The sequence below is a fragment of the Cebus imitator genome, unplaced genomic scaffold (assembly GCF_001604975.1).
Source record: "Cebus imitator isolate Cc_AM_T3 unplaced genomic scaffold, Cebus_imitator-1.0 Scaffold248, whole genome shotgun sequence".
Taxonomy (NCBI): Eukaryota; Metazoa; Chordata; class Mammalia; order Primates; family Cebidae; genus Cebus; species Cebus imitator.
Window position 1 is genome coordinate 3,252,260 of NW_016107563.1, and position 13,296 is coordinate 3,265,555.

The 13,296-nt window shown below is 50.5% G+C and overlaps 1 protein-coding gene across 3 annotated transcripts in view; it reads left to right on the top strand.

Moving 5' to 3' along the window:
• The window catches only part of SMAD3 (SMAD family member 3), a 152,124-nt gene that overhangs the window by 113,045 nt on the left and 25,783 nt on the right, over positions 1 to 13,296 (top strand). For 2 of the 3 annotated variants that reach the window (XM_017498677.2, XM_017498679.2), the window contains exons 2-4: positions 9,911 to 10,104; positions 10,270 to 10,401; positions 11,793 to 11,867. In XM_017498677.2, coding sequence (XP_017354166.1) covers positions 9,911 to 10,104; positions 10,270 to 10,401; positions 11,793 to 11,867 — 401 coding nt within the window. The remainder of the gene's footprint in view (positions 1 to 9,910; positions 10,105 to 10,269; positions 10,402 to 11,792; positions 11,868 to 13,296) is intronic. The other variant, XM_017498678.2, reaches the window with a different exon arrangement.

Consider the following 13,296-nt stretch of genomic DNA (forward strand, 5'->3'; position numbering starts at 1 on the left):
AAAAAAAAAAAAAATGATTGCAGGTGAGTGAACACCGGGATAGTAGGATAGCTTGATTGCTGTCAAAGGGAAAGTGATGGGGAGGATATGAAACTGGGAGGGCAGGTGGGGATATCCTCTGCAGCATGTGTGTTCTGGGAACGTGGATCTGTACCCCTGTGTTCTGGGAACATGTGTGTCTGTACCCCTGTGGGTTCAGGGCATTCATTGGCAACCCCAGGATCTAAAACAGCTCCTTTGTCTTCCACTAAAACTTAGCAGATGTTAGGGAGGAAAATGTAAAGATACAGAATAAATTGAGGTGAAATGTATGCTAGTGGTTTGGTTTTGAGTTATTAATGTAGTATTTGGGCCACTTTAAAAAATGAATATTAAATGAGTATTTGGGATAAGTTCACATTTTATGCAAATTGACTCCAAAGCTGCCAGGTAGGCCGTCTGTCTGAAATGGTGAAGTCTCCTGGTATTTTATTCAAGATCTGGGCATAGGGGTGTACCCCATTTAGAATTAGGGAAAAGAAGCTGAGTCACACTGTCTGGCTTCACTTTGTGTTAACTCTAGGAAAGGTTAGGAAAGTTGGAAAACCTCTCAGGTGCTCTGTTTCTCAATCAGTCTATGGTGATAATGATGCTTGAAGTTTATTGGGAAAACTGGTGGTAGAGTCAGTGCATCAGTCAGCTAGTGTTGTGTAACAAAGCACTCTAAAAACCCAGCAGCTTAAATATATATATTGTTTATGCTGACTCATGCTTCCGTGGCTCACATGGGCTTGGTGTTTTGCTACAGATTTGGCTTAGGTCTGTTCCACGTGTTTTCATTTCTGGGCCCAGCCTATGGGGCAGTAGCAGCCTAAGGGTGGGGGGCTGGGAGCAGGGGAGGTCCCATGATGATGGCAGAGGTACAAGAGGACAGGCAGAGACAGATAGTGGCAGTCTGTCCTTTCTGCTCACATTCTACTGGCCAATGCAAGTCAGTAGTCCACCCCAAAGTCAAGGGACAAGAAAATACATGCCACCTGTGGTAGGAGGAGTGGCAGAGCCACAGAGCAAAAAGTGTGGCTGTAGAGAGGGGTGACTAATTCACTCTCTGTGAATTAGTCATCAAGCGGCCCACACAGTACCCGGCACATGGCAGTAGCCATTTTCACCTCTGTTGTCGTTACTGTTACCACTTCATAGACAAGTTGAAAAAGAAAGTTTGTCTGAAAGTGACTGGGAAGTTCAGTATTAAGAGCATGTGCGTGCGTTAAATAAAATAGGTTTCGACTGAAATTTGATTGTGTTAACAGGTTTCCTCTGTTCACTTCTTTGGCCCAGGTAACTGGCACAGTGTTTGTGACATGGTAGGTGCTCAGTAACCATTTGGTGATTGATGAATAGTCAATTTTCTTTTTTTCCTTTTTTTTTTTTTGTTTTGTTTTTTTGAGATGAAGTCTTGCTCTCGTTCCCCAGGCTGGAGTGCAATGGCACAATCTCAGCTCACTGCAACCTCCACCTCCCAGGTTCAAAGCGATTCCCCTGCCTCAGGCTCCTGAGTTGCTGGTATTACAGGTATCTGCCACCACGCCTGGCTAATTTTTGTAATTTTTAGTAGAGACAGGGTTTCGCCATGTTGGCCAGGCTGGTCTCGAACTCCTGACCTCAGGTGAGCCACCCACCTCAGCCTCCCAAAGTGCTGGGATTACAGGCGTGAGCCACCGCGCCCGGCTGTATGGTCATTTTTCCTAATGGTGATACAGCATGGGGATAACAGAAAAAGTGCTGTTCATCCCACCTACCCCTACCCGCCATGTTTCATCCCTGGTCTGGGTTTGAATCCTGGCTTTGCCTTTTACAAGTCATGTGACATCGGTCAAGCCCCCTAAGTTCTCTGAGCTGGGCGAGGGTCCTGGGGGTATTGCCATCTCTGCGTGCTCACTTAGCAACGGTGTGCCTGGCATGTAGGTCATGCTGAATAGGTCATGTTTCTGGAATGTACGTGCTCTGCGCCTCACCTTCTCCCCAGTCCCTGTGTTGTCACAGATGGCTTTCAGTGGCTGATCGGTGGAAGTGCAGATGTGAGGAGCACTCGGCCCCACCCTCTCTGCTTTGGGTGCACTCCGGCATGCTTCACCTTCACCTCAGCTTTGGGCTCGGGCATGACCACATCCTTGGCTGTGGCTCTCACCACCATTTTGGGACAGTTTATGGGTCCCACTGGAAGCCAGTGGGAGGAAACCTACTTTTCTGCCACAGGAAATTGTTCTGCTAGTGAAGAATATATTTAAGGATTAAAACCTTCTGTCAAGGAACTTGAGGGAGTTGCTAGAGAAAGACTTTTGGGGCGCTCTCATCAGGAAGCCGCTGGGTGTGGGAGAGCTCTCGGTCGTAAATGGGGAGGAGGCCCAGGGGCAGGTTCCTGGGACTGTATTCCTAGCGCCAGCAGCTGGTCTTGGGCTAGGAGGAAGGGCTGGGCCAGGGAGAAGCGTGGGTCATAAATAGACCATTTTCTGCAACCAAGCATATTTATGGTAGCATCAGCTCAGAATTAAGACTTATTTATTGGATTTACTTAATGGGCCCAGTGCCCTATAAGGCTTGGGAGGGTGTGTTCTGGACACATCAGCTATATTAAATCCAGCAGTTGAAACTCCCAATTCCCTCTTATTATTTTGGTAAGCATTGCTGTATAGTTTGAGTGGGGCAGAGGGAAAAAGAGGGAACAGTGCCAGGGCTCTGGGCAGCCCAGACTCAGAACCAAGAGGAGCTGTCGCTGATGCATAAGACGTGAATTCGATGCCCTCCCTCCCTGTCGTGAGTTTGGGAATTGCATGGCCTGATCCAGATGACTTTTTGAAAATACTGCCAAGCCAGACTGGTGGTCATGTGCTCACGAGACGGAGAGCGAGAGGGGCTTGTCTCCTTCTATCAGAACCCAGCCTGGCAGCCAGGAGTGCTGGCCACTTGTGTGGCCCTGATACAGGCTGCTGTGTGATCCTGAGACATAAGCTTCGCCTCTCCAAGGATGAGTATACATTGGGGTGGGACCGTTGTAAGATGTGCCTTATTACCCACACGCGTTGTGGTGAGGATAATCTGAGAGATGGAATACGGAAGACTTTGTGAAAATGTAAGGCACCAGGCAGACGCGAGGCCTTCCTGTGACCCTCCTGACCGTGTACCCAGATGGCCGAAGCAGGGAAAGAGATGTATTGTTGAGGACCTACTGTGTCCCTTACTTTGCCGGACACTATCGTCGCGAAGAGGCAGTAATAGTTACATGGCAATAATGACAACAGATTCCTGCCACTTTCTGGGATATCTTTCTGTGTAGTGTCTGTTTAAATCATGTATCTCTTTTTTTAAAAATTGGATTGTTAATATTGAGTGTTATTAATATTTCATTTAAAACACTTTTTTATCTCTCTGGGGGGAAAAGTTTTTTTTTTTTTTTAGACAGTTTCTTACTCTGTCACGCAGGCTGGAGTGCTGTGGTGCAGTCACAGCTCATTGTGGCCTTGACCTCCCAGGTTCAAGCGACCCTCCCACCTCAACCTTCCCAGTAGCTGGGACTGTAGGTATGGGTCACCATGCCTGGCTAACTTTTCCATTTTTTGTAGAGATGGGGTTTTACCACGTTAGCCAGGCTGGTCTTGAACTCCTGGGCTCACGTGATTTACCTGCCTCGGCCTCCCAAAATGCTGGGATAATAAGTGTAAGCCACTATGCCCAGCCAGTGTTTCAGATTAAAAATATTAAGACCAAGACACTGAGTAATTTTTTTCAACTTTATACAGTTAGCAAGTACTCAGTATTTAAACCCAGATTTATTAAGGCCATTCGCTTTTTTTGGAATGGTGGTATAATTTATAAATAATAAGCTGTGCATATTTAAAGTATGCAGTATGACAAATGTTGATATATGTATACACCCATAAAACCACCATAGCAGTTAAGAGAGTAAACATTGGCCGGGCGCGGTGGCTCACGCCTGTAATCCCAGCACTTTGGGGAAGCCGAGGCGGGCGGATCACAGGGTCAAGAGATGCAGACCATCCTGGCCAACATGGTGAAACCCCGTCTCTACTAAAAATACAAAAAATAAGCCAGGCATGGTGGTGTGCATCTAAAATCCCAGCTACTCGGGAGGATGAGGCAGGAGAAGCTTGTGAACCCGGGAGGCAGAGGTTGCAGTGAGCCGAGATCGTGCCACTGCACTCTAGCCTGGCGACAGAGTAAAACTCTGTCTCAAAAAAAAAAAAAAAAAAAAAGAATAAATATTACCTTTATCCCCAAAAGAGTTTCCAAGTCCACCATGGTAATTGCTCCCTCCCTGTAACTCCCAAGCAATGACTGATCTGCTTTCTGTCACTAGATTGAGTGTGCCTTTTACTTTACTTTAAATTACCTTATTTTACATAAACAGAATCATGCCTGGCTTCTTTCATGAAGCGTCATTACTTTAGATTCATTCATAGTGTTGCCCTTATCAGTAGTTCATCCTTTTTTATTACTGAGTTGTATTTCTTTGTATGGATATGTTATAGCTCATTCATCTGTAATACACGTGGAGTAGTTTTCAGTTTGGGGCGATTACATTCATGCACAAGTCTTTGGCCATACGCTTTCATTTCTCTTGGGTAAATACTTTGAAGTGGAATGGTGGATCATATGGTAGGCTTATTTTTTTTAGCTTTTTAAGAAACTTCCAAATGTTTGAGGGATGAATATCCCAATTACCCAGATTTGATCATTACACATTGTATGCTTGTATCAAAATATCACGAGTACCCTATAAATATGTACAGCTACTGTGTAGCCCCCAAAGTAAAATATTTTAGAAAGGAACTTCCAGGCTGTTTTCCCAAATAGTTGTACCATTTTACATTTGCACCAGCAGTAGAAGGGAGCTCCGGTTGCCCCACACCCTTGCCAACACACGGCATGGTCAGGTTTTTCATTTTAGCCATTCTAGTGAGTATGTAGTCCTGTGTCATCGTGGTGGTGATTTGTGCTTCTCCAGTGACCACCATTGTCAAGTGTCTTTTCCTGTGCTCGTCGTCTTCACACCTGTCTGGGTAGTGTCTGTTCAAATCATATTAATTTTGAGTTTTCAGAGTTCTAGAAACAGGTCCATTATCAGATCTATACTTTGGAAATATTTTCTCCCAGTGAGTGCTTGCCTTTTTATTCCTTTAACTGTCTTTCAAAGAACAGAAGCTTACGTTTTGATGCAGTCTGATTTCTTTTTTAATGAAGTGCTTTTGGTATGGGATCTGAGAAACCATGTCTGGCTGACTTTTGTACTTTTAGTAGAGACAGGGTTTCACTATGTTGGCCGGGGTGGTTTTGAACCCCTGGCCTCAGGGGATCCACCCGCCTCGGCCTCCGAAAGTGGTTTTGGTGACTATTTGATTTATGTCGGTCTTGCCCAGTGGATTGGAGGGTCCCTGCAGACAGGGACCACTTTGCTGGCCCTTTCTCACGGTGATGTTTCTTTCCTTACCACTGTACACATAATAGATGCTCATTAAATGTGTGCTTAATAAGGGATTCTATTATAGTGACAGCTCCTCACCTGTCTGAAAAAAGTCACACGGATTTTCTCCTGTTAATTCTTCTAGAAGTTTTATAGTTTTAAGTTTCACTTTAGTTTGTTTTTACATAGAGTACAATGTGTCGTTTGAAGATCATCTCTTTTATATATCCAGTTATGTCACTCTTTGTTGAAATCTACCAAATTGTCTTTGGACCTTTGTTGAAGCCAGTTGTCCCTGTATATGTAACTATTTCTGGACTCTGTTAGGTTCCATGGATCCGTTTGTCAGTCCTTGTACCATTGTCCTACTGCCTTGATTGCTGTAGCTCCCTTGCTTTTTTTTTTTTTTTTTTATCATTGAGTCTCTCTGTCGCCCAGACTGGAGTGCAGTGGCATGATCTTGGCTCACTGCAATCTTCGCCACCCGGCTTTAAGCAATTCTCCTGCCTCAGCCTCCCGAGTAGCTGGAACTACAGGCGTGCGCCACCACGCCTGGCTAATATTTGTATTTTTAGTAAAGACAGGGTTTCACCCTGTTAGTCAGGATGGCCTCGATCTCCTGACCTCGTGATCCGCCTGCCTTGGCCTCCCAAAGTTCTGGGATTACAGGCATGAGCCTCTGTGCCCAGCCTTCTCCCTTGCTTTTAAAAATTGAGTTACTATCAAAATAATTAACATATAATTAATATTACTTTTAAGGCAAGAGGGCCACCCACCTCTATCACCCGGATGGAGCTTACCTCCCCAGCCTCATTCTCCCCTGCTGCTGGCCTGAGCCTTTCTCCGAGGCCTTCTGTTGCAGGGGAGGCTGTGAAGTCCTAAAGAGCAAATGTGGCCACTTCCCTCATCTGTGGGCACTCCGTGGCTTTGCAGGAGAAGAACAGCTGAATAATTCTCTGTTCCCACTCGCCACTTCCCACTCTCCCTTTTTCTCCAGCTCACCCTATTTGTCCAGGGCTGGATTTGGGGAGTAGCTGTGATGTAGAATGATAATGATAATTTGTGGCTGTTTATGAAGCACTTTCAAATGGAAACCAGCTTCACGAGGTTGGGGTGAGGGCGGGAGAATACCGCATCTTGTAGTGTCCTAGGACGCTGATGAGCTGCCAGTGTCTCCCAGCCAGGAGAGTAGAACCCTCCTTGACCCCAGGTCTTACGACTCCACATCCGCCAGCCCTCCCTCTATACCTCAGGGATGAGTCCCGGGCTGTGCTCTTGTTCTGCCTGGTAATTACTGTTTTTCAGCTGTAGGGGTTCCTTGTTCTTGGGCCCCATGGGAGGAAGGTAATTACATCCTTCAAGAGGCCCTTAGTCAGCAGCTCTGGGTCAGTTCCTGTGACCAAGCCCAGCTCTGACCTTTGTCTGTCCTTTCCCCTTCCCAGGCCAGTGGCGTGCAGAGCGCGATAATGTCCCTTTGTTTCTCTCTTTGGTTGGTGCCGCTGGTGGCATCTGGCCAGCCCCTTCTTCACAGAGTGCCCGTGAATTCTGGGTATTCAGGCAAATGGGTGCCCTCGGTCATAAGAAGGCACAGAGGGCAAGCTTGCATATGTCTCACTGCCAGCCCTGCCCAGCTATTAAAAAAATCATGGCACTGACTGGCGGGGTCCTAGGTTGGGCCTCCTTGAAGAAAGAGCAGTCCTGCCTCTTAATAGGGTACCTGTGACTCATGAGCATGCGTCTCATTCGTTCCCACTTCTGTTCCTGCTACCTGCATGCAACCGGCTGGTCACATGTAGCCAGAGTTTCCTGGGGCCTTTTCCACACACATGCACCGCCCATTTACACATCTCAGAGGCTACATACTACTTTCAGAAAACTGGAGAACACGGCTGGACACAGTGGCTCATGCCTGTAATCCCAGCACTTTGGGAGGCCGAGGTGGGAGGATCACTTGAGGTCAGAAGTTTGAGACCAGCCTGGCTAACACAGTGAAACCACAGCTCTACTAAAAATACAAAAATTAGTTGGGCATGGTGGCATGTGCCTGTAATCCCAGGTACTAGGAAGGCTGAGGCAGGAGAATTGCTTGAACCTGGGAATCAGAGGTTGCAGTGAGCCAAGATCCTGCCACTGCACTCCAGCCTGGGCAACAGAGCAAGACCATGTCGCCAAAAAGAAAAAAAAAAGAAGAAAAAGAAAACAGGAGAACCCCTTATCACGGCCTTCAGGGTCCTGTGGAGTAGCCCCTTCTGCCTCCCCAGCCTCGTCTCCACCCAGCTCTCTCCCACGATGCCCTCCCCTGTCACTCTGGCCTTCATGCTCTTCCGGCCTCACCATGTTTTCCACTTTACACAGGGCCTTTGCATGTGCCCTTCCCTCTCCTTGTCCTGCCCTTCTCCCATGCCCCTTTGCCTTTGCCTCATTCTTACTTACCCTTTAGGCTTTCAGGTTAACGATCACCTCCTCTGAGTTGCCCTGTCCAACCCTTCAGCAAAGTGGGGTGTCATGGTCATGTACTCTTGGGGTTCCGTGTTACTTTCCTTCAGGACACTGTCATTGTGTGTAGTTGTAGGTTTCTGTGATGATGATGGTGATGATCATTTGAAACAGTCTCACCCTGTTGCCCAGGCTGCAGTGCCATGGCACAACCTTGGCTCACTGCAACCTCCCCCTCCCGGGTTCCAGTGATTCTCCTGCCTCAGCCTCTTGATTGGCTGAAATTACAGGTGCCCACCACCATGTCTGGCTGACTTCTATACTTTTAATAGAGACGGGGTTTCACCATGTTGACCAGGGTCGTTTCGAACCCCTGGCCTCAAGTGATCCATCCCCCTCGGCCTCCCAAAATGGTTTTGGTGATTATTTGATTTATGTCAGTCTTGCCCAGTGGATTGGAGGGTCCATGCACACAGGGACCACTTTGCTGGCCCTTTCTCACGGTGAAGTCTCTTTCCTTACCACTGTATCCTTAGTGCTGCACATAATAGGTGCTCATTAAATGTGCGTTAAACCAGGGACTCTATTTTAGTGGCATCTCCTCACCTGTCTGATACCAGACACCGTCTGAAGTCTCCTGTCCCTCCAGAAGCCTTCTGCCTCCCAGCCTTGCCCATAGCTGACAATGCTTTTGCCACCCCCCCAACACTCCCCCCAGCTCCCCAGTCATCCTGTCCTGTAGGCTGCCCAGACCCTTGTCATGCACATCACCTGGGGATTTCACGAAAGGAAAGATGCTGATTTCGTAGGTTGGGTAGGAGCTGAGAATGTACATTTTTAACAGACTTCCCTGAACCTCTGCTGCTGGCCAGGGACCACACTTTGGTCTGGCTTGAGAAGTGAGGGCACCAGGTCATAGCTGCTTGGCCACATCACCATAGAAGACATCGTTCACACAGGGTCACGGCACTGCCCATTTGTAGGTGGGCACAGTAGTGTGCACCTGTGGTCCCAGCTACTTGGGAGGCTGAGCTGGGAGGATTGCTTAAGCCCAGGAGGTGGACGTTGCAGTGAGCCAAGATCACGCCACTGCACTCCAGCCTGAGTGACAGAGCAAGATCCTGTATCAAAAGTAGAAAGGCCGGGTGCGGTGGCTCACACCTGTAATCCCTGCATTTTGGGAGGCCGAGGCAGGCAGATCATGAGGTCAAGAGATGAAAACCAGCCTGGCCAACATGGTGAAACTCAGTCTCTACTAAAAATACAAAAATTAGCCGGGCTTGGCGGTGGGTGCCTGTCGTCCCAGCTACTCGGGAGTCTGAGGCAGGAAAATCCGGGAGGCGGAGGTTGCAGTGAGCCGAGATCGTGCCACTGCACTCCAGCCTAGAAACAGAGATTCTGTCTCAAAAAAATAAAAGTCCCTTTAATTTCCCTCTTTCCCTTCCTGCTCACCACAAATAACTAAGAAAGAGAGAAAGGAGGAAAGGCAAGTTTTCTTTTTTCCCCGACTTTCTAATGTGTGGGGGAGACCTGGGTGAGCGAGGGGGGACAGCGTGTGTACTCTGTCGCTCTTGGCATCACTGTGGTCCTCATATCCGTGCCTGAAGAACTCTCATTGTCCTCCCCAGCCCTGTTCCCTCCCCACACCACTGGGCTGAGAAGGAAGCCAGTGAGAGGCTCCTGGGCCTTTTCCAAGCACAACTGAAGTGCGGGGCCTTCACGTGGAACCCCCTCCCTGACGAGCAGTACAAAGTCGGGGGACACACTGGGCCCTGGTGGGCGAGGCCTGCTCTACCAGCTGAGGGTCCTCCCCTTCCACAGGGGCCTGTGTTGTCTCCTCCTGAGGTCCCTCCCAGCACTCACAACTGTCAGGGGCCTCATCTCCTGGACCTCTGGGTCTGGGAGGAATGAGGGGAGGGAGAGCTTTCCGAGTGTCTGAAAGTAGAGGGCCGTACTCTGCAGAAAGCAAGCGCAACCCACATCTCCCTCTCTTTCTGCCCCTCCCCATCCCGGCAGGTCCCTGGATGGCCGGTTGCAGGTGTCCCATCGGAAAGGGCTCCCTCATGTCATCTACTGCCGCCTGTGGCGATGGCCCGACCTGCACAGCCACCACGAGCTGCGTGCCATGGAGCTGTGTGAGTTCGCCTTCAATATGAAGAAGGACGAGGTCTGCGTGAATCCCTACCACTACCAGAGAGTGGAGACACCAGGTATGCCGCCTGGCCCGCCGGTGGGGTCAACAGGTGCTGGGGAGGGGTCATCACCTCTCCTCTGCCCCCCCCCCCCAGGGTTTGCGGTGCACTTGGGGGTGTGGGGACTTTGGTCCTGGTCTGGCTTGGACGCTGAGCCACCTCTGCTCTGTCTCCCCCGGACAGTTCTACCTCCTGTGTTGGTACCACGCCACACAGAGATCCCGGCCGAGTTCCCCCCACTGGACGACTACAGCCATTCCATCCCCGAAAACACTAACTTCCCCGCAGGCATCGAGCCCCAGAGCAATATTCCAGGTAGGCACGTGGGCGGCGCAGGCTGGCCTGGGAGGCAGGGGCAGCGGTCAGCCCCGACATCAGTCCTGTGGCCCCAATCTCTGCCCCCGAGCCGTCCCCTGCTCACCCCCTCTCTGCACACAGCTCTGGCCCGAAGGCCTCTGACTCAGAACCGCATCCCTGTTAGGAGAGGACCCGTGGCCTCAGCGCCCCGCTCACTGGTGATGCTTTTCTTGGCACAGAGGAGCAGCGTGACCCTTCCGCCCGGCCTTGGTGCAGTCATTTATTTTGGAAGCGGAAATAGCAACACTATTTCTCTCACCACCCTTGAGGCCGGGACCGGCATTCTGTCCCCGATGGACTGGGGGTCTGCAGAGGCGGGGAGCGAGCTGACGCCAGGCCGCAAGTGTGCAGAGCTGGCTCCGTGAATCCGCCTGGGCATCAGGCCTGGGCGAGGGGCTCCAACCTGGGTGGGAATTGAGGCCAACTTTGAGTTTTCACTCTGCAGGGAGAAATGGACTTTGCAGTCAAAGACTGCAAATGTTTTTAGAAGCCCCTCATTTACATGCAAATAATGTGTGAATCACCAGCACTTTCAGGCTCCAGGAAAGCTGGACTTGGCCGCACTTGGGCTAGTCACTTTTGCTGGCTGGGGCAGTCGTCCTGCTGTGTTCCTCTTAGAGCATTCTCACTTGGACGTGACGTTCCTCCTGGGTTACTTTACTGGGCTGAGGTTGGCTGCAGGCCTGTGTGCTTGGGTCAGAGTGTGAAGGAGAGACCCACTGTCCCACCTTCTCAGATCCTTTTCGGGCAACCCTGGCATCCCGAGGGTAAGTCAGCTACTCCCTGTTCAAAGAGCAAACCTTGGAGGGCTTCAGTCAAGGTCTGGGGCGGTTTCAGAGAAATAGATCGTACTGTCTTTGCCGTCGTTGAACTTGCAATTTGACTGCGGAGCTGACACATCCCCTAGGGACAACAAAATCAACATCCAGTCTGCACAGGAGGAGAGAGCAGGGGCCAAAGGGCAGGTCTGAGCCTGCAGATCTTCAGAGGACAGAGAGGGGTGAGGCGGAGGCGCTGCAGACGCCTCCCTGGAGGGGGGGTGGGGCTTCACCCTCACCTTGAAGGACCGGGAGAATGTAGCCCGGTGGAGGATCTAGGAGTACCCATTTCAGACTTGGGAGTTGGTCCGGTCCTGCGTGAGCACAGGCAGTTACGATCCAAGTGGGAGTCAGAGGTGGACAGGGGCGAGGCCAGCAGAACCAGGGGCTGGTACCTCTGCTCCGAGTCCTGGGGCTCCTGTGGCCACGGACACTTGCATCATGGTGTGCATGTGTGATGTGTTTGCAAAAGGTGTCTCAGAGCCAAGCTGTGAAGGCCTTTTAATGGACCACCTTCCTTCTGATTCCCAGAGACCCCACCCCCTGGCTACCTGAGTGAAGATGGAGAAACGAGTGACCACCAGATGAACCACAGCATGGACGCAGGTCAGTCATGCAGGGTGTGCATTTTTTTGGTTTTGTTTTGTTTTGTTGTTTTGAGACAGAGTCTCGCTCTGTCACACAGGCTGGAGTGCAGTGGTGTGATCTTGGCTCACTGTAACCTCTGCCTCCTGGGTGCAAGCGATTCTCCTGCCTCAACGTCCTGAGTAGCTGGGACTACAGGTGCACACCACCATGCCTGGCTAATTTTTGTATTTTTAGTAGAGAAGGGATTTCACCATACTGGCCAGGTTGGTCTCAAACTCCTAACCTCATGATCTGTCTGCCTTGGCCTCCCACAGTGCTGGGATTACAGGTGTGGGCCACTGCACCTGGCTGGAGTGTGCTTTTATTCTTAACTGATGAGCAGCCGGTGGGTTCGTCGCTTCCATCCTTCCTCTTCACCCCCTCCCTCCTATTTCTGTCTCTAGTGTTTGTAGAGCAACCACGACGTGCAGGGGACAGGGCATAGACGAGGGTCCAAGCTGCTCACACATGGTGGGGGAGATTGACAGGACAACCAGCAGTCATGAGGCCATGTTGTGGTTGCCCTGATGGAAGATGCCGCATGGTGTTGTGCACACGGCAGGGCGACTTCACCCGGTCTGGGGAGAAGCAGCACCTTGCATTCCATGTTTCTCCCCAGTGAGTCTCGGTGATGTGTAGGTATTAGCCAAGCTGTCAGGGTAGGCAAGGGCTGTGTCAGGCAGAGTCATGGGGGTTGGGCAGGAGAGCCTGGTGTGTTGTGGGGACAGTGAGAGCTCAGTGTATCTGGAGTCCAGGGAGTGGACTCCAGCCCAGGGAGTTCAGCGTGGCTGGAGGGTACACTCTCTCCAGTGGAGAGAAAGATGGGAGGGCCCTTCACATAGGGGTCCAAGTGTGGTGGACCTCCAAGCTTGACAGACAACTTGGCATTTAGTCAGGGCTGATGGGAACCCCTGCAGGCAGTAAGCAGGGCCGGTGCCTTAGTGAGATGTCACCAGCAGCGGGGGGGGAGTGGCCTCAATCAATTCAGACAGTCGGATGGGAGGCAAGGAGAGGCTGAATGGGACTAATGCCTTCTTTGGATGACCAGTGGAGACTCCTGAAGCCAGTATTTTTGTGTGACGACCGCATGTGATGTGTATGCTCCTGCCGTGAGAGGCTGGGTTTAGCTCTCTCCTGCTACGTCTCCAGATGTTTCCCATATCATTTGTTATAGGACCAAATTGGCTCTAGACCAGCAGCTTCTGGAATTGAACCCCAGCTGCCACATAGGATGTGTACTGAGTTGTGTGTGGCTGGGAGAGGGAGCCATGCAGATGTTCCATTCCAAGGTTGGGAGGTGTGCCTCGGACGCACAGAGCCGCCAGACACAGTGGAGCCACCTGCCCTCACATACAGCCCAGAGAGATTGTGCAATGCTTTTTTTTTTTTTTTTTTTTTTTTTTTTTTT